This window comes from Eleutherodactylus coqui, chromosome 1 (assembly GCF_035609145.1).
Source record: "Eleutherodactylus coqui strain aEleCoq1 chromosome 1, aEleCoq1.hap1, whole genome shotgun sequence".
Taxonomy (NCBI): Eukaryota; Metazoa; Chordata; class Amphibia; order Anura; family Eleutherodactylidae; genus Eleutherodactylus; species Eleutherodactylus coqui.
Window position 1 is genome coordinate 437,937,846 of NC_089837.1, and position 20,166 is coordinate 437,958,011.

Genomic DNA, 20,166 nt, shown 5'->3' on the forward strand with positions numbered 1-20,166 from the left:
GCTTTGTATAGCTTCATCTGACTGAGCATACTATTGTTTTTTTCATAAGGTTGTTAAATGAAGCTACCGTGCTGGCGTATTACAGCTTCATAGAGCTCAGGGGTTATATGTAGGTATGTAGGCATGATATGGCAATGTACATGAGGCCTGAAAAGTCCCAGAATGTGACACCAGTTTATACAGGCTGTGGGCGGTGTCAAGGTCTGAGGGAAGGAAAGGTGTCCATACACATTCAATAACTGTTGGCCAAACACTTGTTTGACCAACAGCTGTTTCCCCCAGTTCCCACATACACATGAGCACTCGGTTCAGTCAAGTGTTCATGTGTTTTATATGGAGGCAGTGGAGAAAGCCGCAGCCAAACTGTATCGGTGGCGCCTTCTTGGGTGCACATTAGGATCGAGTGTTGAAAATACGAACACCCGATCCTCGTTTTCCCCAACATCGTCAGGTTAAAAGTCGTGAGGCCTTCATATACACATGAGAGTCATCTAGTTTCTCTGAAATCAGCAAGTTTGGACAACTATTGTCTAATACATATGGTGATCTCAGACAAGGAAAACCATTTTGTGGTTTGCAAAAGTGAGATTTATTTTTTGGTTTTACCTGAAGTTTTTGGTTCAAAGTTGAAATTTATTTCCAGACATAACTTATAAAGTTGGCAGAAAACTTCACAGGTTCTGTGAACCTAAACCCCCACTAGTTGCTGACAGGTGTTTCTAGAAAAAAACCCTTGTTCTATTGATGGCCATTGAGATAACCTGATATAGCCGATAACAATGTATGGTCTGATATAGCAGTACATAGGCAGTCTCATTTCCTAAAAGACACTTTTAGATACAGAACAAACTCCAGAAGCGACCAAACCAGTTCCTAGAACGTCTCCTTGCCGTGTACTAGAGGCATCCTGGCCGTGATTGATGGCACAGTATCTGACTGTTGACACAATGGTGAGAGATGAGGCCAACTTAAAATAAGACATTTGCTGTTCTGCTTACAAGACACGAAGGATTACAACCACTCACTCAGTAGACTATAAACACATCTCAACCTGGGCCCTTATGTATTTCTAGTGAAAGTGCTTCCAACTAAGCTCGAAAGGCGTAAGCATCTGTTCATGTCAATGGGTTTTAATGTATGAAGATTTGGTTTTAAGATCCACCTGGGTGCTGGATCTCACTTATCAGTACTGGCGGTGATTTTCTAGTTGGAGCCCACCGGTGTCTTATTGCCCCCTGCGATGAATATCTCTTTGCTGATGCACATGGCTGAAGGAATACTTATGGGTGCGCTGACTCTATCCTCTTTTTCTTTACATGTATTGCTTTATGTTATGCCGGCCACATTGATCATATACAGTTCTGCTTCATACATTCAAAGCAAATGGTTGCTAGAATTTCAGCAAACTTCCAGAGGCATTGGCTAGGTTTTTGTTGGATTACTCCATATGCAATGTACAGTAAAATGGAAAGTATCATCAGAAAATGACTCATTTACATAAATCAAGCTTTTATGTTAAACATTATTTTTAAGAATCTATTTGTAAATTTTCGATGTCACAATCTATATTTTAAAAAAATCCTAAAATCCAGCATTTTTCATAGTGACCTAATAATCATCTGACACTTCCTATTCTGTAGAGAAAACTTTTCAGCAGTCATCTCATTATCATCACAGGCAGGATTGCACTAAGAGGCGACACCTAGAGTATATATAGATAACACAGGATTCACCATTCACAATAGGTTATGTCCACAGCTTACCTCCTCCCCTCTCCCTGCACAATGACCTCTGCACAGGTCACAGAACATGCCCACAACACTCTCCCATAGAAGTCAATGAGTTTCCTTCTGTTCATTGTGTCTATGGTCCATGAGGCTGCTGTAAAGCATATCTCTAAATGCTGTTAACTGCAGCTCAGGCTAGATGGTCGCCCCTCATAGTCATGTTAGAATAAAAAAAAAAAATACAACCAGGAAAAAAAAGTAAAAGAAAATGGAGAAATGGAAAACATTTTGCTGTTTGGTTGTAATTAGTAAAAAAAAGATGATTACATTCCCTTTAAAGCGTCAATATATCTTAATTCCTGATTAATGGTGGGTTAGTTTAGTAAACCTTTCCTAGTTAATATTGCAGTCAGCTCTCCAGGAATTGACTGCTAGTTATGGTGGGCATGTTCTTATACAATGTAGCTAATGCAGAGCTGCAGTGTAAAGCATGGTGGAGGGAGAGAGACGTTGATGTCTCATTTCACCAAAGTCTCCACGTATGATGCAGTCACCAGTGATAGTTTGTTTGATAAGCCCAAGACATGTTTAGTTACATGTATTGTAAGGCTGCACGCCTGCACAGAGGGTCTTGCTCTTGTAGGGCCTTTACCTACCGCACTACTGATGCTTTATTTATACTGCCTTGTCTATAGTAGGAGGTTTGGCGCGAGGACTTTACCTTTCCAGTGTGACTCCATTACTTTATGAAGCCTCTTGTACAGAAAATGAGGCAAAGAACTGTGTCCTGCTTATAGCTGAACCAAGTCAAGTTAGGAGATCATGTGGGAAGCCCGGCAATAACGTCCGATAAATGAGTTTATGTAAAGAAACAGTCGGGCTGCTCTTCTATGATTGCTTCTGGCTTTGATGACTGCGGCCGCCTTCAAAGCTCACGTATGCTATATCATAGCTTAAACTCCTTCCAGCGGCGCGCCGTCTACTGACGTGGGATCGCAGATGGATTTGTTCTGGTCACTCAGCTATTTCAGAGGTTTGGAGTATAAGAATGGAAATGTGTATGGGAACGCGGAGACGTCTGATGCTTTATGGCGGGGCAGCAGAGTATTTTGGTACTTGGCTCCCGGAGGACGTTTTGATAACTGTGGTTTGACCATAAGCTCTTTGGATATTGGCCACAGCTGAAAATATGTAGTTTATTCCACATGGTCCCGGTTGTGTCTTTCTCTGTATCACTGCTTGTTATGTGGTGAACAGAAACTCTGTGTCGTTAGGAAGCTAAGCCGGCTGCGTGTGTACGACCACATGACTGAGGTGACGACTGTGTGTGTGTGTGTGGTGGAGATATACATAGGAAATTCCAATAATCAGGCAAACGTAGAAATTCAGTTGTTCTGGATTATTGGATGTTTTACGCAGTCAATTAAATTTACACTCCGATAAACAGATGAAATCACACATGATTAGCAAATAGTCCTCCGCTGCAATTATTCCCGTATATGCCCAAATTCTCTGTATACACACTTATATACGTTTGTACCTCCTATGGGCTCTTTTTGCCCCCCCCCCTGTGTGTGCTACATTTCCTCATATGGGCCCTACATTTTGTCCTCCCCATGGGCCCTACATTACCCCCCATTGTGCCTTACTTTATTCCGTATTAGTCCTACATTGCATCCTATTGGCCCTACATTACCCACTACAGGAACTATAAGGGGGATAATGTAGGGCCCATAATTTTGCCCTTTTAGAGCCTTCATTATCACCCTTATGGACCCTATAAGGCCCACGAATAGCTGTATAGGCACTACAGTACCTCGTATAGGCCCTACACTAATCCTGTTATGGGCCTTACATCACCTGTATAGGCATTCATTGTTCTGTATGGGCCCTATATTACCTCCCTATGGGCCCTAGATAACCTGTATTTACCCTTCTTCACCCCTATATTGGGCCCTGCATTATCCTGTATGGGTCCTATGTTGCACTTTGTGGCCCCTACATTTCCTCCCTAAAGGCCCTACATTGCCCCCCATGTGCTCTGCATTAACCTCCTTTTGGGCCATACAATACATTTTTTTAACCCATTTAGGACCAAGCACTATAAGTATACAGCACTTGGTCACGGGCTTTAAGCCCAGCCATAAGTAAAATTTTAGCGGGGATTAAAGCCTCCTGCTTGGTAATCAATCAGCAGCAGGACGGAGGAGGGAGAAGTGGGTTTTAACCCTTTCAGCCTCCTCCTTTCTTCAGTACACAGTTCTCAATGAGTGCTATGTACTAAAGTAATAATAATAATAATAATAATCTTTATTTGTATAGCGCCAACATATTCCGCAGCGCTTACATAGACAGGGGGAATACAGAAAGACAAAATACAAACATTACAGAACCACGGTTACATATAGTAATCAGTTGATGGAAACAATAGGGGTGAGGGTCCTGCTCCAACGAGCTTACATACTCCAAGTAATGGGGTGATACAGAGGGTAAAGGGGCTGGAGATGTGCACAGTATGGCGAGGTGGAGAGTGAGCGATGCTATACACATAGACAATGGTCAGACATTTAGCCGTGTGACGGCAGAAACGGTGTGACTGCAGGAGCGGTTTATGATGGCTAGCAGGGATTGCAGTCAGTAGGTCAGGGAGCATGTTATCAGGCGGAGTACAGAGAGGTTTGTTTAGGGAATGCGGTATGCCTCCCTGAAGAGGTGCGTTTTTAGAGCACGCCTGAAGTTCTGCGAGTCCTGGATTGCTCGGGTAGCCTTTGGTAGTGCGTTCCAGAGGACCGGTGCTGCTCTGGAGAAGTCTTGGAGGCGGGAATGAGAAGTTCGAATTAAAGGGGCGCTCAGTCTGGTTTCATTAGCAGAGCGGAGAGCCCGGGCTGGTTGATGGATTGAGATGAGGGAGGCGATATAGGGTGGCGCTGTACTGTGGAGGGCTTTGTGGATGAAGGTAGCGAGTTTGAATTGAATTCTGTATTTAACGGGCAGCCAGTGCAGTGACCGGCACAGGACAGAGGCGTCCGAGTAGCGGCTGGACAGGAATATGAGCCTGGCTGCTGCATTCAGGATGGACTGGAGAGGGTAGAGTCTGGTACAGGGGAGGCCGATCAGCAACGAGTTGCAATAATCGAGCCGGGAGTGGATGAGGGCGACAATAAGCGTTTTTAACGTCTCCACAGTGAGAAAAGAGCGGATTCTTGCGATGTTCTTGAGGTGCAGCTGACATGTTCGGGCCAGAGATTGGATGTAGGGGGCAAAAGAGAGATCAGAGTCAAATATGACCCCAAGGCAGCGGGCGTGTTGTCTAGGAGTTATGGTGGCGCCACACACTGAGATGGAGATGTCAGGATGAGGTCGGTTAGTGGAGGGTGGAAATACCAGTAAGTCAGTTTTAGAGAGGTTTAGTTTTAGGTAGAGAGAGGACATGGTGTTAGAGACAGCGGACAGACAGTTAGTGATGTTTTGGAGGAAGGGTGCAGAGATGTCACGGGCAGAGGTGTATAGCTGGGTGTCATCAGCGTACAGGTGGTATTTGAGGCCAAAACTCCTGATGGTTTGTCCAATAGGGGCTGTGTAGATAGAGAAGAGAAGGGGGCCAAGGACCGAGCCCTGGGGGACCCCAACAGCAAGGGGAAGAGGAGGGGAGGTAGAGCCAGCAAAGGAGACACTGAAAGAGCGGTCAGATAGGTAAGAGGAGAACCAGGAGAGGGCAGTGTCCTTTAGGCCAATGGAGCGTAGCATACTGAGGAGGAGTTTGTGGTCAACAGTGTCAAACGCTGCAGAAAGGTCAAGGAGGATCAGTAGGGAGTAATCGCCCCTCGATTTGGCTGACAGTAGGTCATTGGATACCCTAGTAAGGGCAGTTTCTGTCGAGTGTTGAGGTCGGAAGCCAGACTGTAGGGGGTCTAGGAGAGAGTTCTCTGATAAATAGCTTACAAGGCGGGAGTAAACTAGGCGTTCTAGTAGTTTGGAGATGAAGGGGAGGTTTGAGATGGGTCTGTAGTTGGCAGCATCAGTCGCGTCCAGAGTCGGTTTCTTTAGCAGTGGGGATATGATGGCGTGTTTGAAAGAAGAGGGAAAGATGCCAGAGGTCAGAGAGAGGTTGAATATAGTGGTGAGATGGGAGATGACCACTGGGGAGAAGGAACGGAGGAGGTGTGAGGGGAGAGGGTCGCTAGCGCAGGTGGTGGGGCGAGCAGAGAAGAGCAATTTGGAGACTTCTTCCTCTGTCGCTGGTCTGAGTACAGACAGTGAGCAGGAGCTAGATGCAGTGCTGACAGGACTAGGGTCAGGGCTAGTCTGGGATTGGGAAGTTATTTCCTGACGGATGTCGTCTATTTTCTTTTTGAAGTAAGCAGCCAACTCTTCAGCACTGAGATCCGTCACTGGGGGCTGCGGTTTTGGGCTGAGAAGGGAGTGAAAAGTATCAAAGAGCCGTTTAGGGTTGTGCGATAATGAGGAGACTAGAGAGGTGAAGTAGACTTGTTTGGCATGGTGGAGGGCGAGGTTGTAGGTTCTGAGCATGAATTTGTAGTGGAGGAAGTCTGGTGCCGTTTGCGATTTCCTCCACAGCCGTTCAGCACTTCTAGAGCACCGCCGGATGAAGCGTGTATGAGGTGTGAGCCAGGGTTGCCGTGTTCTACATCGAATGGCTCGGGTTCTGGGGGGCGCTGCTTCATCCAGGGCATGTTTGAGAGCGGTGTTGTAGTGAGCGGCAGCCAGGTTGGGGCAGGAGAGGAGAGAGATGGGGGACAGAGAGGACTGTAGGGATTCAGCAAAGTCCTGGGTGTGAATGGCCTTAAGGTTCCTGTAGGTACTGTAGGTAGGTGGGTCTGGAGAGATGGTAGGGAGCGTGACAGAGAAAGAGAGGAAGTTATGATCCGAGAGTGGGAGAGGGGAGTTAGTGAAGTTGGAAACAGAGCAGAGACGGAAGAAGACCAGATCAAGAGTGTTGCCATCCCTGTGAGTGGGAGAGGCTGTGAGTTGAGAGAGACCAAGGGAGGAGGTGAGCGAAAGAAGCTTAGAGGCAGAAGGGGACATAGGGTCATTAGTGGGGATGTTAAAATCACCTAAGATGAGGGTTGGAATTTCACAGGATAGGAAGTGGGGGAGCCAGGCAGCAAAGTGGTCCAAAAACAGGCGAGGAGCGCCTGGGGGGCGATAGATAACTGCTACTCGCATGGACAGCGGGCGGAAAAGCCGTAGCATATGTACCTCAAATGATGGAAAAGTGAGTGAGGGTACAGGGGGGATGACCTGGTAGGTGCATTTCGGGGAAAGAAGAGCACCTACTCCTCCGCCACGCCTGTCATCTGGTCTCGGGGTATGGGAGAACTGCAGGCCATTGTAAGACAATGCAGCAGGGGAGAAGTGCTTCTTCCACTACGCGAGCCCGGAGGTCACAGGACCGCCGGGATTCCCTGCTACAGCAGAGCTGAGGTCATAGTAGACCCTGATCAGCTCTGCCAGTGATTATTGTCACTACAGGGGATGTTTCTCCCTGTAAGTGGAACTCTTATGGATGCCACAGCTACAGTGGGATAGTATCAAATAAAAAAACATGTGAATGTCCCCCAGAGGTCTTATATGACGTCATGGGGGACATAGATAGTAAAAAACAGAATTGCATAGATAAGTTAAAAAAAATTACAGAATAAAACCTTATTTAAGCATGAATATCCAACTTTTTTACCCCCAATAAAACTAAAAAGCAGAAAAAAAGGCAGTGAAAAAGATTTAAAAAAATAGCCCTATCAGTCATGGGACAAAAACACATCAAAAATTATTTTGGTAGCTAAAGGAAAAAAAATAGGGCAGTAAAACCACCACATGGGTAAAATCCCTAAAAAGTGTCTGGTCATTAAGGTACAAAACAGCCTGGTCCTTTAAAGCAATAAAGTAGTGTTGCAAAAAAAAACTCAATATGACTTCAATAAGTGAACACAACGTTAAAAGTGACATAATTGTTTGTAGTATCATTACATGTTGAGACTGGGAGAAATTTATTAAGAAATTTGCATCAGTTTTAAGGCTTATTTACATGAACATATTTGTGTAGCATATTACGTGCAGTGAACAGAACCCATTGATTTCAATGATTCACTAGCTAGGCGCTAAAAAAACAAAATTTTAATTAATAAATATCTAAAAACAGGGATGTAAGCACCCATCCATGGGCAAACCAACACAAACAAAAGGGTTATTGTTGATGACACCAACGTGTCGGACCATAAGTGTTAGTGGTCAATTGGGCAATACTTGTAGACTGCATTGTCACTAAGGCTGAACCTACCACAATAACTATTGGACTGAAGAGTCATTATTGATCCCTCTTCACTAATCAGAAAATATAGGCTTGATTGTTGCATAGTAATGGGGGGGTGGTGTCATCAACAATAAGCCTTTTGTTTGTGTTGGTTTGCCCATGGATGGGTGCTTACATCCCTGTTTTTAGATATTTATTAATAAAATTTTGTTTTTTAGCGTCGAGTCAGGGAATTATAAGTCATTATAAAGTTAGGCTGCTACAGCCTCAGTGACAGCCATTGGTTTCAGCGGGTACATTCACATATGCATACTACTTCATGCACTAGTTAGTTGCGTGAAAAAAAGTAGTATGTCCTAGTTTAGTGCCTATTTCGCACCAGACGGCTAGGTCGTTAAAGTGAATGGGCCAGTAAATATATGCAGTCAATACACAGGAATCCTGCATATTCGGAGTTATCCAGAAGGGGGCGTGGCCAGCATCTTTCTGACAGATTCACTATATCTCTAGAGACAGAATCTACAACTATTTCTAATTTCTTTCAGGCAGCAAAGTAAACCTTGTGAAGATTACAGCTACAGCATCAAGTCCCCGGGATACTGCCCTGGCTGCCGTCATATGTAGTGCCTTGTCCACCGTGCTCTTGGCTCTGATGATCCTCTCCGTTATCTACTGCAAGAGGCAATATATGGAAAAGAAGCCAAACTGTAAGTATATATACACAGAGCCACAGACCTCTCTGTTATCAATATACACAAGATTTACATTGTTGACTAGAACTGCTATGCACAAAAAATAAACTATTATATTCCTCATAATTCTTCACTCACAATGTTTCAGTGGGATAAGTTAGAAACGCTATCTTTTCTCCTTAGGGAGAGCACCTAGACGGTGAGTGAGGAGACTCAAAAGGCCATTCATGCTCCTCTGGGTAATATGCAAATAAGGCAAATGAAATAATACCTCTAGATTCTTGGTCAGCTTCTACGAAGAGGTATGTTCTAGACTGGACTGGGAGAGTCATAGGATCTTGTCTAAAGCGTTTGGCATTGGGCCGCATAAAAGAAGTAGCAGGGCGTCAGCTCACCAGCATGAACACTGCTATATGATTTCAGTGCATGGAAACAGGCCGGCTCTTTAGATTCATGCACTTCAGGGAAGATCAGGAATCACACAAAGAAGCTAGGTGACCTCCGTATAGTTTTTACCCCTACTGTCTTGCATAATAAAGCTTCTCCATGTGATTCCTGATGTGCTGGACCTCCTTCAAAGGTTGGTATATACCATGAGAATGCTTGGTCTGGGCGAGAATGTGTGTAAGTGGGTAAGTAACTGTCTCAGTGATGGAAAGCAGAGGGTGGTTATAAATGGCACATACTCTGATTAGGTCACCGTTACTAGTGGAGTACCACAGGGGGCAGTATTGGGCCCTATTCTTTTTAATGTATTTATTAATGACTGGTAGAAGGATTGTATAGCAAAGTATCAATGTTTGCAGATGATACAAAACTAAGTAATTAACACAAGAGAAGGTGGTTGCAAATGGATCTTGATAAGTTAGGCGGATGAGGTTTAACACTGATTAATGTAAGGTTATGCACATGGGCAGGGAAATACATGTCACCATTACACGCTAAATGGGAAATCAGTGCGTAAAAGTCCCTTTTTGCACCAGATAACTGTCGGGTGCATTAGCGTTCGACAGCTGTCCCAGCGACTGTCGCTCCTGTGCTTTTACTCAGGAGTGATAGTCATTCTGTGAATGGAGGTGCAGTGGACAGAGATCTCTTCTGGTCGCTCCAACAAATGAGCAATTTGTTGTTTAGTGCCCTTTCAGTGGCGACTTTTATACAGGGCATCTACCGCCCAAATTCGCAGTTTCCAGCAATAATTCAGGCAATAATTGCCCTGTGTAAAGGTGCCTTAACACTGACATGCAAAAGTTTTTGGGGATTTTAGTTAACTGTAAGCTTAACTGGAGCAACCAGTGTCAGGCAGCTGCTGCCAAGGCCAATAGGATCATGGGAACATCAAAAGAGATCTAGGGGCACATGAAGAGAACAAGGTTCTTCCTCTTTACTAGTCACTAGTCTGACCACACAAAGAATACAGAGCTTGTGTGGTTTCAAAGACGGACAACTAAGTTGTTGAATGCAATGGGCGGACTACAATAACCAGAGAGGTTATCAAAATTGGGGTTATTTAGTTTAGAAAAAAGATGGTTGAGCAGCGACTTAATAATTACGTATAAATATATCAGACAAGCAAATATCAAAGACAAGCAAGACCCCTGCGCTCAGGGTACCCAATAGACACCAAAAACACCAAAATATCTAGTGACGTAGAAAGAATTATCTGAGAAGAACTTCCTGTGTAGTCAACAGAAGATAGTCATAAGACGGCGGCAAATTCTTAGTGTTTGAATTAAGTGAATATTTATTTACATACAATACAAGGCAACACATTTCGGAGCCAATGTCGCTTCTTTCTCAAGCACAAATCCTAGGCTGGCTGTGTTTCAATGTCATAAATATATCAGGGGACAATACAGAGATCACTCCAACTATCTATTGTGTCTAGAGAAAGGAGGTTTCTACACCAACATAGAAGGGGGTTCTTTACTGTAAGAGCAGTGAGACTATGGAACTCTCTGCCTGATAACATGGTGATGGTGAACTCACTTAAAGAGTGTAAGAGGGGCCTGGACACCTTTCTTGAGTGTAACAGTATTGCATGTTATAGTCACTGATTACTTCAGAAGGGTCCGTGATCCAGGGATTATTCTGATTGCCAAAATTTTTTTTCCCCTGAGACAAGGAAATTTGGCTTCTATCTCATTGGTGGGGGTTACATTCCTCTGGATCAACATTGGAAGATAATAGACTGAAGTAGATGGATGGATATGTGTTATTTTCAGCTCTACATACTATGTTACTATTAATAGTGATGTAAATCTTAGTGTTTTTACATCTAAATATATTTTTAGAAAAATCTGTTTAGTCTGATGTAATGAATATGTGACTTCTACCAAACTACTGTTATGCTGGGTTCCCTCGGGACGACTTCACCGCAGAAATCTGTTGGTGTTGCCGCAGCAAAAAACTGCGAGACTTCCACGGAATAAGTGCAGCTTCAAAACCCGCGACACTTAGCCGCGGGTTTTGGAGCGGCTTCACCGCAGGCATTTCCCTTGCGGCCGACTTTCCCATAGAGAGGAGCGAGGCTACAACGAAAAATAGAAAAGAAATGACATGCTGCATCCTGGGAATTCGCGACGCAGAGCCAGCTTTGCCATGACAGATTGTTCGTCCTGTGTGGATGAGATTTTTGACAAATTTCGTCCACAGGGCTGGCTAATCCCAGGATTAGAGGCCGCAGGCAGATTTGCTGTAGCAAAATTCGGCAGCAAATCCGCCCTGTGTGAGCCCAGCCTAAGTCTTCTGTGCTGTCAGGACAGTACAATTCAGCGATATACTGCCCATATCAGTGTCTGACATTCTGGTTCCTAGAAACACAATGCTTAACAACCAGTCTATTGAGTGGGGTTCAGGGAGAAGTTGCGTATCAACGGTCTGTTTCAGGTTACTGGTATTCCGACGATGCAGAATTACTACTCCCTCTATCCCTTACTTACTTCCCTTCCATCATTTCTCCTTTTCCTCCTTCCTTGCCTCTGTTACCTCCTTCCTGTTCTCCTTTGCCTCCCTTCCTTTCTTTACTATTTACTAGTACATGTATATAGAAATATATAAAGAAAGACATAACATAATCCCAGCTGCACATTGGGTTTCATTGTGTTTCTCATGTTCCTCTCTCTTATACAGGGTCTAGCCGATCTCAAGAAGTGCAGTACACTGGGTCAGAACTTTTGTGCTTTGACAGACCACAAGTCACCGAGCTCCCACATAGAACATATTGTCGCTGCCAGCAAGAGCCGCCACAGGCCTGTGGTAAGTAATAAGTTCACTTGCTGTGGTTCAGATACTGACATTCAGGTCTGCTCAATCACCTACAGGACAGGAGTGTCAAACTCATTTTCACCGAGGGCCACATATCAGCATTATGGTTGCCTTCAAAGGGCCTTTTGTAATTTTAAGACTGTATTTTTAAGGATATATTAAAAGGAAGGAGAGGGGAGAAAAGATGAACCAGAGCATTGTTCTAGTCAAGAAAAATTGGGGCACAAGTCCCCCAACACACACACACTTGTCTCTAAACTGCCAGGCAGCCAGAGAAAAGAAAAAATTATGGGAGTTAGCAGAACTTGGTGAAAGATACCCCCAAAATTTCTTAAGACAGAACCCTTACTCACTGAGTTACGCAGCAGCAGTATAACACAATGTCCTCTTTGATCTGTGCAGCAAGCTCACAGATATGAACAGACAGGATGGAACAGACTGTCCTTTGCAGGATGGTAGTGAGCACCAACCAGGATGTACAAGCCGACTCATAGTCTGAGCCCCGGCAAGCAATGCTGTATTGCAGGATAGGCTTAGCAGGAGAAGCAGACAGGGGATTGCACAGCAAAGGCTCTGGTAGCTGAAGTAACAGGCACATTCGCTTAGTCTGCATTGCACCCAACGTCGCAGTGTAGAACCAAGATAGCAGCCACAATCCTGGAAGCCAGCAGCAGGCTCCAAACAAGTCCATGGTGCACTAGAGGGTCTTCCCGGAACAACTCAGGAGCCTACTATCTAAAAGCAGCTCTTCTGCTTCTGGACCTCACGGACACATAATATGATGTGGTGGGCCGGATCCGACCCGAAGGCCTTCAGTTTTGCACATGTGACCTATTGGGTACAATTTTTACAGGATCCAAGACTGATATAATAAATGCTTTACCATCCCATTGCCAGTGTGAACAGAGGCTTACTTCAATGGATATAAAATAACTAGTTATAAACCAGCTTAAAAGGAGCCTAACAGCAGTGGCAAACATGGTGGACAAGGGAGGTGCTGTTTCTGCAAAATAAGTAGATCCTTTTTTATTAATAATTATGGATAACCCTCTAATAATGCAAACGTTCTGAACATGGCGCAATTCATGTCTGTCCAGTGTGTGAAGTTACTGGTGGAAACTTATGGGTTAGCCCTAGTCTATAAATCTATGATGTACTGAATTCTCCAATATGGAGACATTAGAAGTGGCTTCAGTAATCATCCTTAGATATTGCGTTTTTTCCCCCTTAGGCCCTGTTCACTTGATTCCATCACTGTGCTGTGAGGAGACATACAGCATCGAACATGGTTGTATATTCCCATCACATAGCACGCTGTACGAGGGGTAAGTGGGTTTACCTTACAAATAAGACCCTTATGTATTCATACTTAATCCAGATTTTTGTGGATTTTCATCTCCATTTTTCGAAAGCCAAAACTTTTAAAGTTTTCCATCAACATAGTTGTATGATGACTCGTTCATTGTGTAGATTTTATTGGTACCATTTTGAAGTACATGTAATGTATCATATAACTTTTATAACTTTTTTTTTGGGGGGGGGGTTACAAACACATTAGTTCTGGCATAGTTTTTTCTATAGCATTTACTATGTAGTATAAATGACAACTTTTTTCTGCGGGTCGGTAAGATTACGTCGATACCAAAATAATATATTTTTAAGGTTCCTCAACCTTTGTGCAATAAAATCCCTGTTTTTGAAAAAATAATTTTGTTTTTGGCATCACTGCATTCAAAAAACCAATGACTTTTCTTACATCAATGAAGCTGTGTGAGAGCTTGTTTTTTTGTGTGACGAGCGGTAGTTTTTAATGGTATAATTTTGGGATACACATAACTTTTTTGATTTCTTTTTTTCCCTTTTGCTTTATTTTTATAGTGTTTGCCGTGTGGGTTAAAAGGTTTGTTCGGTTTATTGTCCTGGTCGTTATGGATGGCGCAATACCAAACATTTTTGGCAAAACAAAAAAGCAACTTATTTTTCATTCATTTTTTCTTTGAATATTTATTTTTTCTATGTCCCTGTAGGGGATTTGAACCTGCAATGCTATGATCACTCAGATAATATACTGCAAGACTTTATTACTACAGTGTATTACCTCTTTTTCTAACAACACCAACCAGGGCAGAACCAAAGGCCATTATTAGGCCTCTAGTTGCATTGGCCCTCCGTAATTATATGGCCAATGACATCACAGAGAGAGCGCCCTTTCTCTGTTAACTGTTTACATAGTCAACATTCATCTTAGCATGAGATTAATGGTCGGAACTAAAGTTCTCTGAACCAGCAGAGTTTTAAGGCAGCAGAAATGTAGTCCTACGCTCTCACTCATGACCTGATGGTTGCGGGTTCAATCCCCGCTTGGGTTGGGTAGCTGGCTCAAGGTTGACTCAGCCTTCCATACTTCTGAGGTCCGTACCCAGCTTGCTGGGGGTAAAAGATGACTCGGGAAGGCAGTGGCAAATCACCCCACAAAAACAGTCTGCCAAGAAAAGGTCATGTTGTGACGTCACCCGAGGAGTCAGTCATGACTCGGCGCTTGCATCGGGGACTTTACCTTTACCTACCTGTTGCTGATGGGGAGGCCTCAGCTCCTGAGCCTGTGCCATTTGTATCCTGTAAATGTATGCCATTTTGCTCTAGCCCCCTCCTGATGATGACATATACGTATGTCATGGGGTGGGAAGGGGTTATTTTTTCCAGGATGGGGCTATAACTGTTTCTAAAAAAATGCTCAAGCCGCTTTGGTACCGCTCGAAGACTTTACATGGTTTCCTAGCTCAAGGACTTGACCAGATTATTTCCTGACATTCTTTGTCACTTGATAGACTGTTTTAACTCGCTGTGTCCGTCACCTAGACGCAGGGAGGCAGGATTATTTTTGGCTGAACCAGAATAAATAAGAATACATCCTGCCCACTCTGGAGCTATGAGCCATCACCGAGGAGCGGATGCTCCTAATTCCTATTTAATTGATGAGCTCTGTGTGGGCTCTATGTGACTGCGTAGGCGACAGATTTGTGCAAGCTAATATTTAGAAGCACTTAGGGACATTTCTAATAACTGCTGCTTTTTCAGGAACGTGGACTCTGCGGCGGACATGATTCCAGCATATTTTGGACCCACTTCACACTCGGCCTGCAGAGAGCTTGCAGAAACTTGGCCTCTTATGCAAACACCTCCTGGCAGCGCTAGCACTCCTGTCTGCGAGCCACATCCGGAGCTAATAGGAGGAGATGCAGACACTTTGAACAGAGATACAGAGCAGCCAAGTATTTTACACACAAATAGCGTGCAGAGTATCAGTGCCGAGACGAAGGCTTCAAAACATCTTCATTTATCAGAGCTGGATGCGTGTCAAGGAGCTGAAGGAAGCCAGCCTGAGGAAGAGCACCCTTCATGTGTCCAAGCGGAGAATCAGGTGAAGTGGCTTCATCAATGTCATCCAGTCTTACACCTGTTTCAGTCGATCATATTGTCACACGTGTGTAATACAGATCCGTAATATGAACATGTTACAGATCACATTACAGCTGTAACTCATTAGTTTTTGATCGCTATGTGCTGTCATTGGTTTTATTTTCTATAGGGCAAATACAGCTCCGTAACTGTCCAATAGAAAACTTTGCCAGTGAATGCAAATACGCAGGCGAAAACGGACAAAATTCACAGCCATGTGAATAGATACTTAGATTTACATTATGGTCTGCAAAACATGGATCAAGTTGTCTGAAATTGGCCTTAACCCTTTCCAATCCAATTTAGCTGACATCTGCACGCTCCCCAGTTTTTATTTATTTGGGTGGGAAAGTGCATTGTGGATTTCTATCAAGTACTCAACAGAAAGACATGAAAATGATCTGTCACAATGATTTTATTAGCAATATATTTTTTTTACTGAACACTTTCTAAATCCAGTGTTGCACCTCGTCCGACATTAAGATTTCTCTGCATAGGTCCGATGTTGGCGGAAGGCTAGCACGTTTCTAACACTATGCAGGACAGCGCTCCGATGTCGGAGGCTATTCTGCATGTGTATGCTACAGTATACAGGACAGTGCTCCTATGTCGGAGGCTGTTCTGCATATGTGTATTGCAGCATACAGGACAGCGTAACATATATATGCAGAACAGCCTCCAACATCATAGCGCCATCCTATATACTGTTACATACATATACAGTACAGCCTCCGACTTCGGAGCGCTGTTCTGCATATTATTAGAAACGTGTCGACCCTCGTCTGACATAAAAGCTACGTAGGGAAATCCTAATTTCTGACGAGGGCCGACACTTGATTGGAAAGGATTAGGGGGGCTCTACATAGGCAGATAACGAAAGATGACAGACAAATCAGCATTTCGGTCAGTACTCATTCCTTTTGTCTTTATGGGCATATTATCTGTAGTGGGTATAAACAATTATTGCTATGAGCTTTCTACCCCATACTGAATATATTGGTCAGCGGCATATCTTGCCGTCTACATGTGGAGATGTGCCATCAAGGAGAGAGCATTGTAATGATTGCATAAAGGACCAGATCAGCCAACAAACAAGCAAACCCGCTGGCCCTTTTATGCAGGACAGTGATAGACGAAGCAAATTTTTCTGCCCAATCGTTGACCTGTGAAAAAGTCTCCAAGCTCCTTGTGCAGATAACATTAGCTTCATGGCAAAGAACCATGAGGCAATTTAGGCTGGATTTGCAAACAGTTTTTTTTTAGCTGCTCACTGTCACAGGGGAAAGCCCTTACAACCATGTGCTTCACCCGTACGAGCCATGTACAAACTATGGACCAAGGTTTGCATGTAAAACAATTGTGTCATGTCCTATTCTGCCCATGAGATGTTAGGAGATCATTGATATCAGACAGCGCACCCAGCATCTGTGTGCCGCCTGATGCCTTTTGCATCCAATTTTGTATACAATATACGGGCTTACCTGCATGAATAAGCCCTTGCTGCTTGGTGTGACTGTTCCCCTTTGATGTTTGGTATATAGATACTTTTGTACTTACTTTTACTCTATACAGAGTCATTTATATCATGTCATTAATTTTCAGGAATGCTGAGTGAGATCTACTTCAATATCCATCATCCAGAGGCCTAGTTCTAGATCAGCCAACCATCATCTGGAGATCTACTTGGAGATCTACATCTAGAACACCCATGTGGAGATTGACGTCTTGGTCCTCCACCTGGAGATATATGTGCCACAAGGTTCTTTATAGAATACGTCTCCACATTTTCTTCGAATCAGCTTGATGTGTGGCCAGTTGTTCATCCTTAAGACATTTTAAGGTATCAATATGGACCTGAGGATGTGTATGTACTGGGATATACATGGAGAAATGCTAGGAAACTTACACAAAAGTAACTACTGGAGCAAGCTGACTGGAGAAGTCCAGAGCAGGACTGAAGTGCATTGTGAAGCCGAATGTAAATGTGATTTTTTTTTAAATTATTTATGTGATGACCTTCATTGAACTATATAGTTCATCTTCATCGGACTGCAAAAATATTTAAAGCACAGTTCCCATTATTTTTTATGGGGTTTGCACAGTGCAATTAAATGAGTATTGTATGAGGTCGGCACATTACAACTCTTTCCAATCTGATCAATACGTCAACTGCCATCCAAAGCTGTTACATTTGTTACCCGGTACATCTTGCCGGGTGGAGCCATGGTAATCTATTATACATTTGACCTTTTCTAGATGTAATGCACTCATGTTGGACCCTTATCCAATCCCTTTATGCAGAGGAACACATATCGAAATGGTTATATTTCTGAGACACCATCATATGTATTGTCATTAAAGCGGAGCTGTCAGTGGATAGAATCAGCGGGGCTGGATGTATGGCTCGGCAGCTGCGGCCCCGCTGAGGCTATCCCTGTTTTTTTTCCATACTCAACTCCCTTCACTCAGATAGGCTCTTCTTAGGCCCAGCTTCAAGCGCCTTCAATGTGTCAAGTGGGCAGTCCCCAATATTCTCTCTCAATGGGTGACATTAGACTTGATTGACAGTCCTACATCACCCATTGAGAATGAGCAGTGGGGACTGCCCACTTGACACATTGGGAGCCAAACCAAAGAAGAAGATGTTTGGGTGAAGGAAAGTGAATATAGGGGGGGGAAAAAAAATCGATTCAGCGGGGCCGTTACCTAAGAGCTATACATCCAGCACCAGTGATTCTGTCCAATGACAGCTTCTCTTTAAGCACCATTTATATAATGTATGTAGATTTTTATATGAAGTGATATATTGTATGATAGGTCATGTTTTTATTTTTTTTTATAGTCCTATTATAGTTTTTTTTAAGAAAACATCCTTTTACTTACAATATTTGGTAGAACATCGTTATTTTAATTAGTAGATGATTGTTTATGAAATTTGTGTCTCCTCAGTGGTTATCCGCTGAAGCAGGTAGCACATGGTCCAGTATTTCTGCCTGATCCCAGAAGGCCGATGATTTGGGCCTTGTAGGAGACCAGCAATGAATGTTTCTGATAATCAGAATAATAATACTACTAGGAATCTTTATTCCTCAACACTTTATCTTAAAGCAGTGAAAAAAAAACCAAAATGACAAATGAACATCACCAAATAATGATACAAATGGAGAAGGAGCCCTGTCCATAAGGGTTTACAATCTAGAAGGGATGACGGGAGTGACACAAGTAGTGCAAAGTGCTGACTTTATCCAGTGGATGTAGACACAGGAGAATGAGACCACATGGTCTACCTAGTCTGCCTGCATATTACTTTGAGATGAGGAATTATACACTGAATGGCTACTTTATTAGAGACCCCCATCTGGTAGCACATTGGACCTCCTTTGACCTTCAGAACTACAGCAGTTTGTTTTAGCATAGCTTCTGTTATGTGTTCAGATCGTTCAGCAGGTATATCAGCCCATACGGACAGGAAGCTTCGTGTAGTTGCTGCAGATTAGATGGAGGTGCTGACATGTTCTGAACAGGAAGGGTTTATACTATGTGTAAAAGGCATAATCACGTTTCTTTTACAGTTACTCCATTTTTCCTTTGCATCAGATTTACTAAATAAATCTTCCCAAGTAAATCCAATCAAATACAGGTGTCTTACTTCCAGCAGAACAATGAAGGAAATCCCTTGTAAAGACAAGAATAATCCCATGCCGGGTGTTTCTGTATATATGTGTATAGTCTGACCTGCTTTTTGTATACTACGGACTTTATGTATTAACACGGCCTCGGAGAACTAGTGGCATTGATGTCCATAGCAAAGAATCAGAAGTTTGCTTTCACTTTTCCAATGCTGGTAAGCGGAAGCTCTGCTTTCTGTGGACAAGAAAACCACTGTATGAGGCCCAGCAAGTAATGTAAATTGCTGTAAAGTGTGAATTCACGATGGGTTCATGGAAACCTCCAGATATTTGCTGATTTGTAAATCTGAACATTTTTTGCCTTTTTTTATATCTCATTCTGTAAATACATTGTTAAGAAAATATAAAATGTTGCACTTTGTGTGTTTCTGATGGCTGTGAGTGAAAACATGAGCTTGGGACTTAGAATCAGATCAGGCAGGAGAAAGGAATTGCAGCGACAGAATTGGTAAACTATCTGTGGAGGAACACTGTAAGAGTCTCATAAATGGCTTCTATCAGTTAGAATAGGACCCATGCATGAGCCCCTATGCATGGGGCTCATGCATGTCTGTCATAAGTCTGTCCCCCCAGCTGTACTGCTAGTTTCATACAAGCATATTACAGGTGCATTTATGTCTCTGCCCAACAGCGACTCTACTGACCCAAACTTAGAGCATCATTGGGATCCATGATACTCTGAGCTCGGGACCATGTCTGTATGACAGGTGCTCGGAATACAAGGTAAGAAACTGGACTTAGGTCAGATTCACACAGGCATATTTGTGCTTGCAAAATTTGGGTGCGCAATATGCAGTGAATAGAACCCATTTATTGCAGTGGGTTCATTCACATACACGTATTTTATATGCGCAATTACGTCATGCAAAACAATTATGCATTTGCGCAGAAAAATAGAACATATGAAACTAATTAGGCTATTTAGCCATTTCAATATACAGGACCGTGACTGCGGGGTTTTTTGCACGTGCAAAGAGCGCAGTAAAAAAAAAAAAAACTGTTTTGCGTGCTAATTTAATTTAAAGCCCAATGAACAAAAAATATGGTGCAAATACACATAT

The 20,166-nt window shown here is 43.3% G+C and overlaps 1 protein-coding gene across 1 annotated transcript in view; it reads left to right on the plus strand.

Annotated features, from left to right (window-relative positions):
• TNFRSF19 (TNF receptor superfamily member 19) overlaps positions 1–19,466 on the plus strand; it is a 77,271-nt gene extending 57,805 nt beyond the window's left edge. Inside the window, exons 6-10 of the mRNA XM_066582259.1 lie at positions 8,544–8,705; positions 11,823–11,948; positions 13,189–13,282; positions 15,036–15,378; positions 17,019–19,466. Of these exons, the coding sequence (XP_066438356.1) occupies positions 8,544–8,705; positions 11,823–11,948; positions 13,189–13,282; positions 15,036–15,378; positions 17,019–17,027 (734 nt within the window). The 3' untranslated portion in view covers positions 17,028–19,466. The remainder of the gene's footprint in view (positions 1–8,543; positions 8,706–11,822; positions 11,949–13,188; positions 13,283–15,035; positions 15,379–17,018) is intronic.
• The last annotated feature ends 700 nt before the right edge of the window (positions 19,467–20,166 follow it).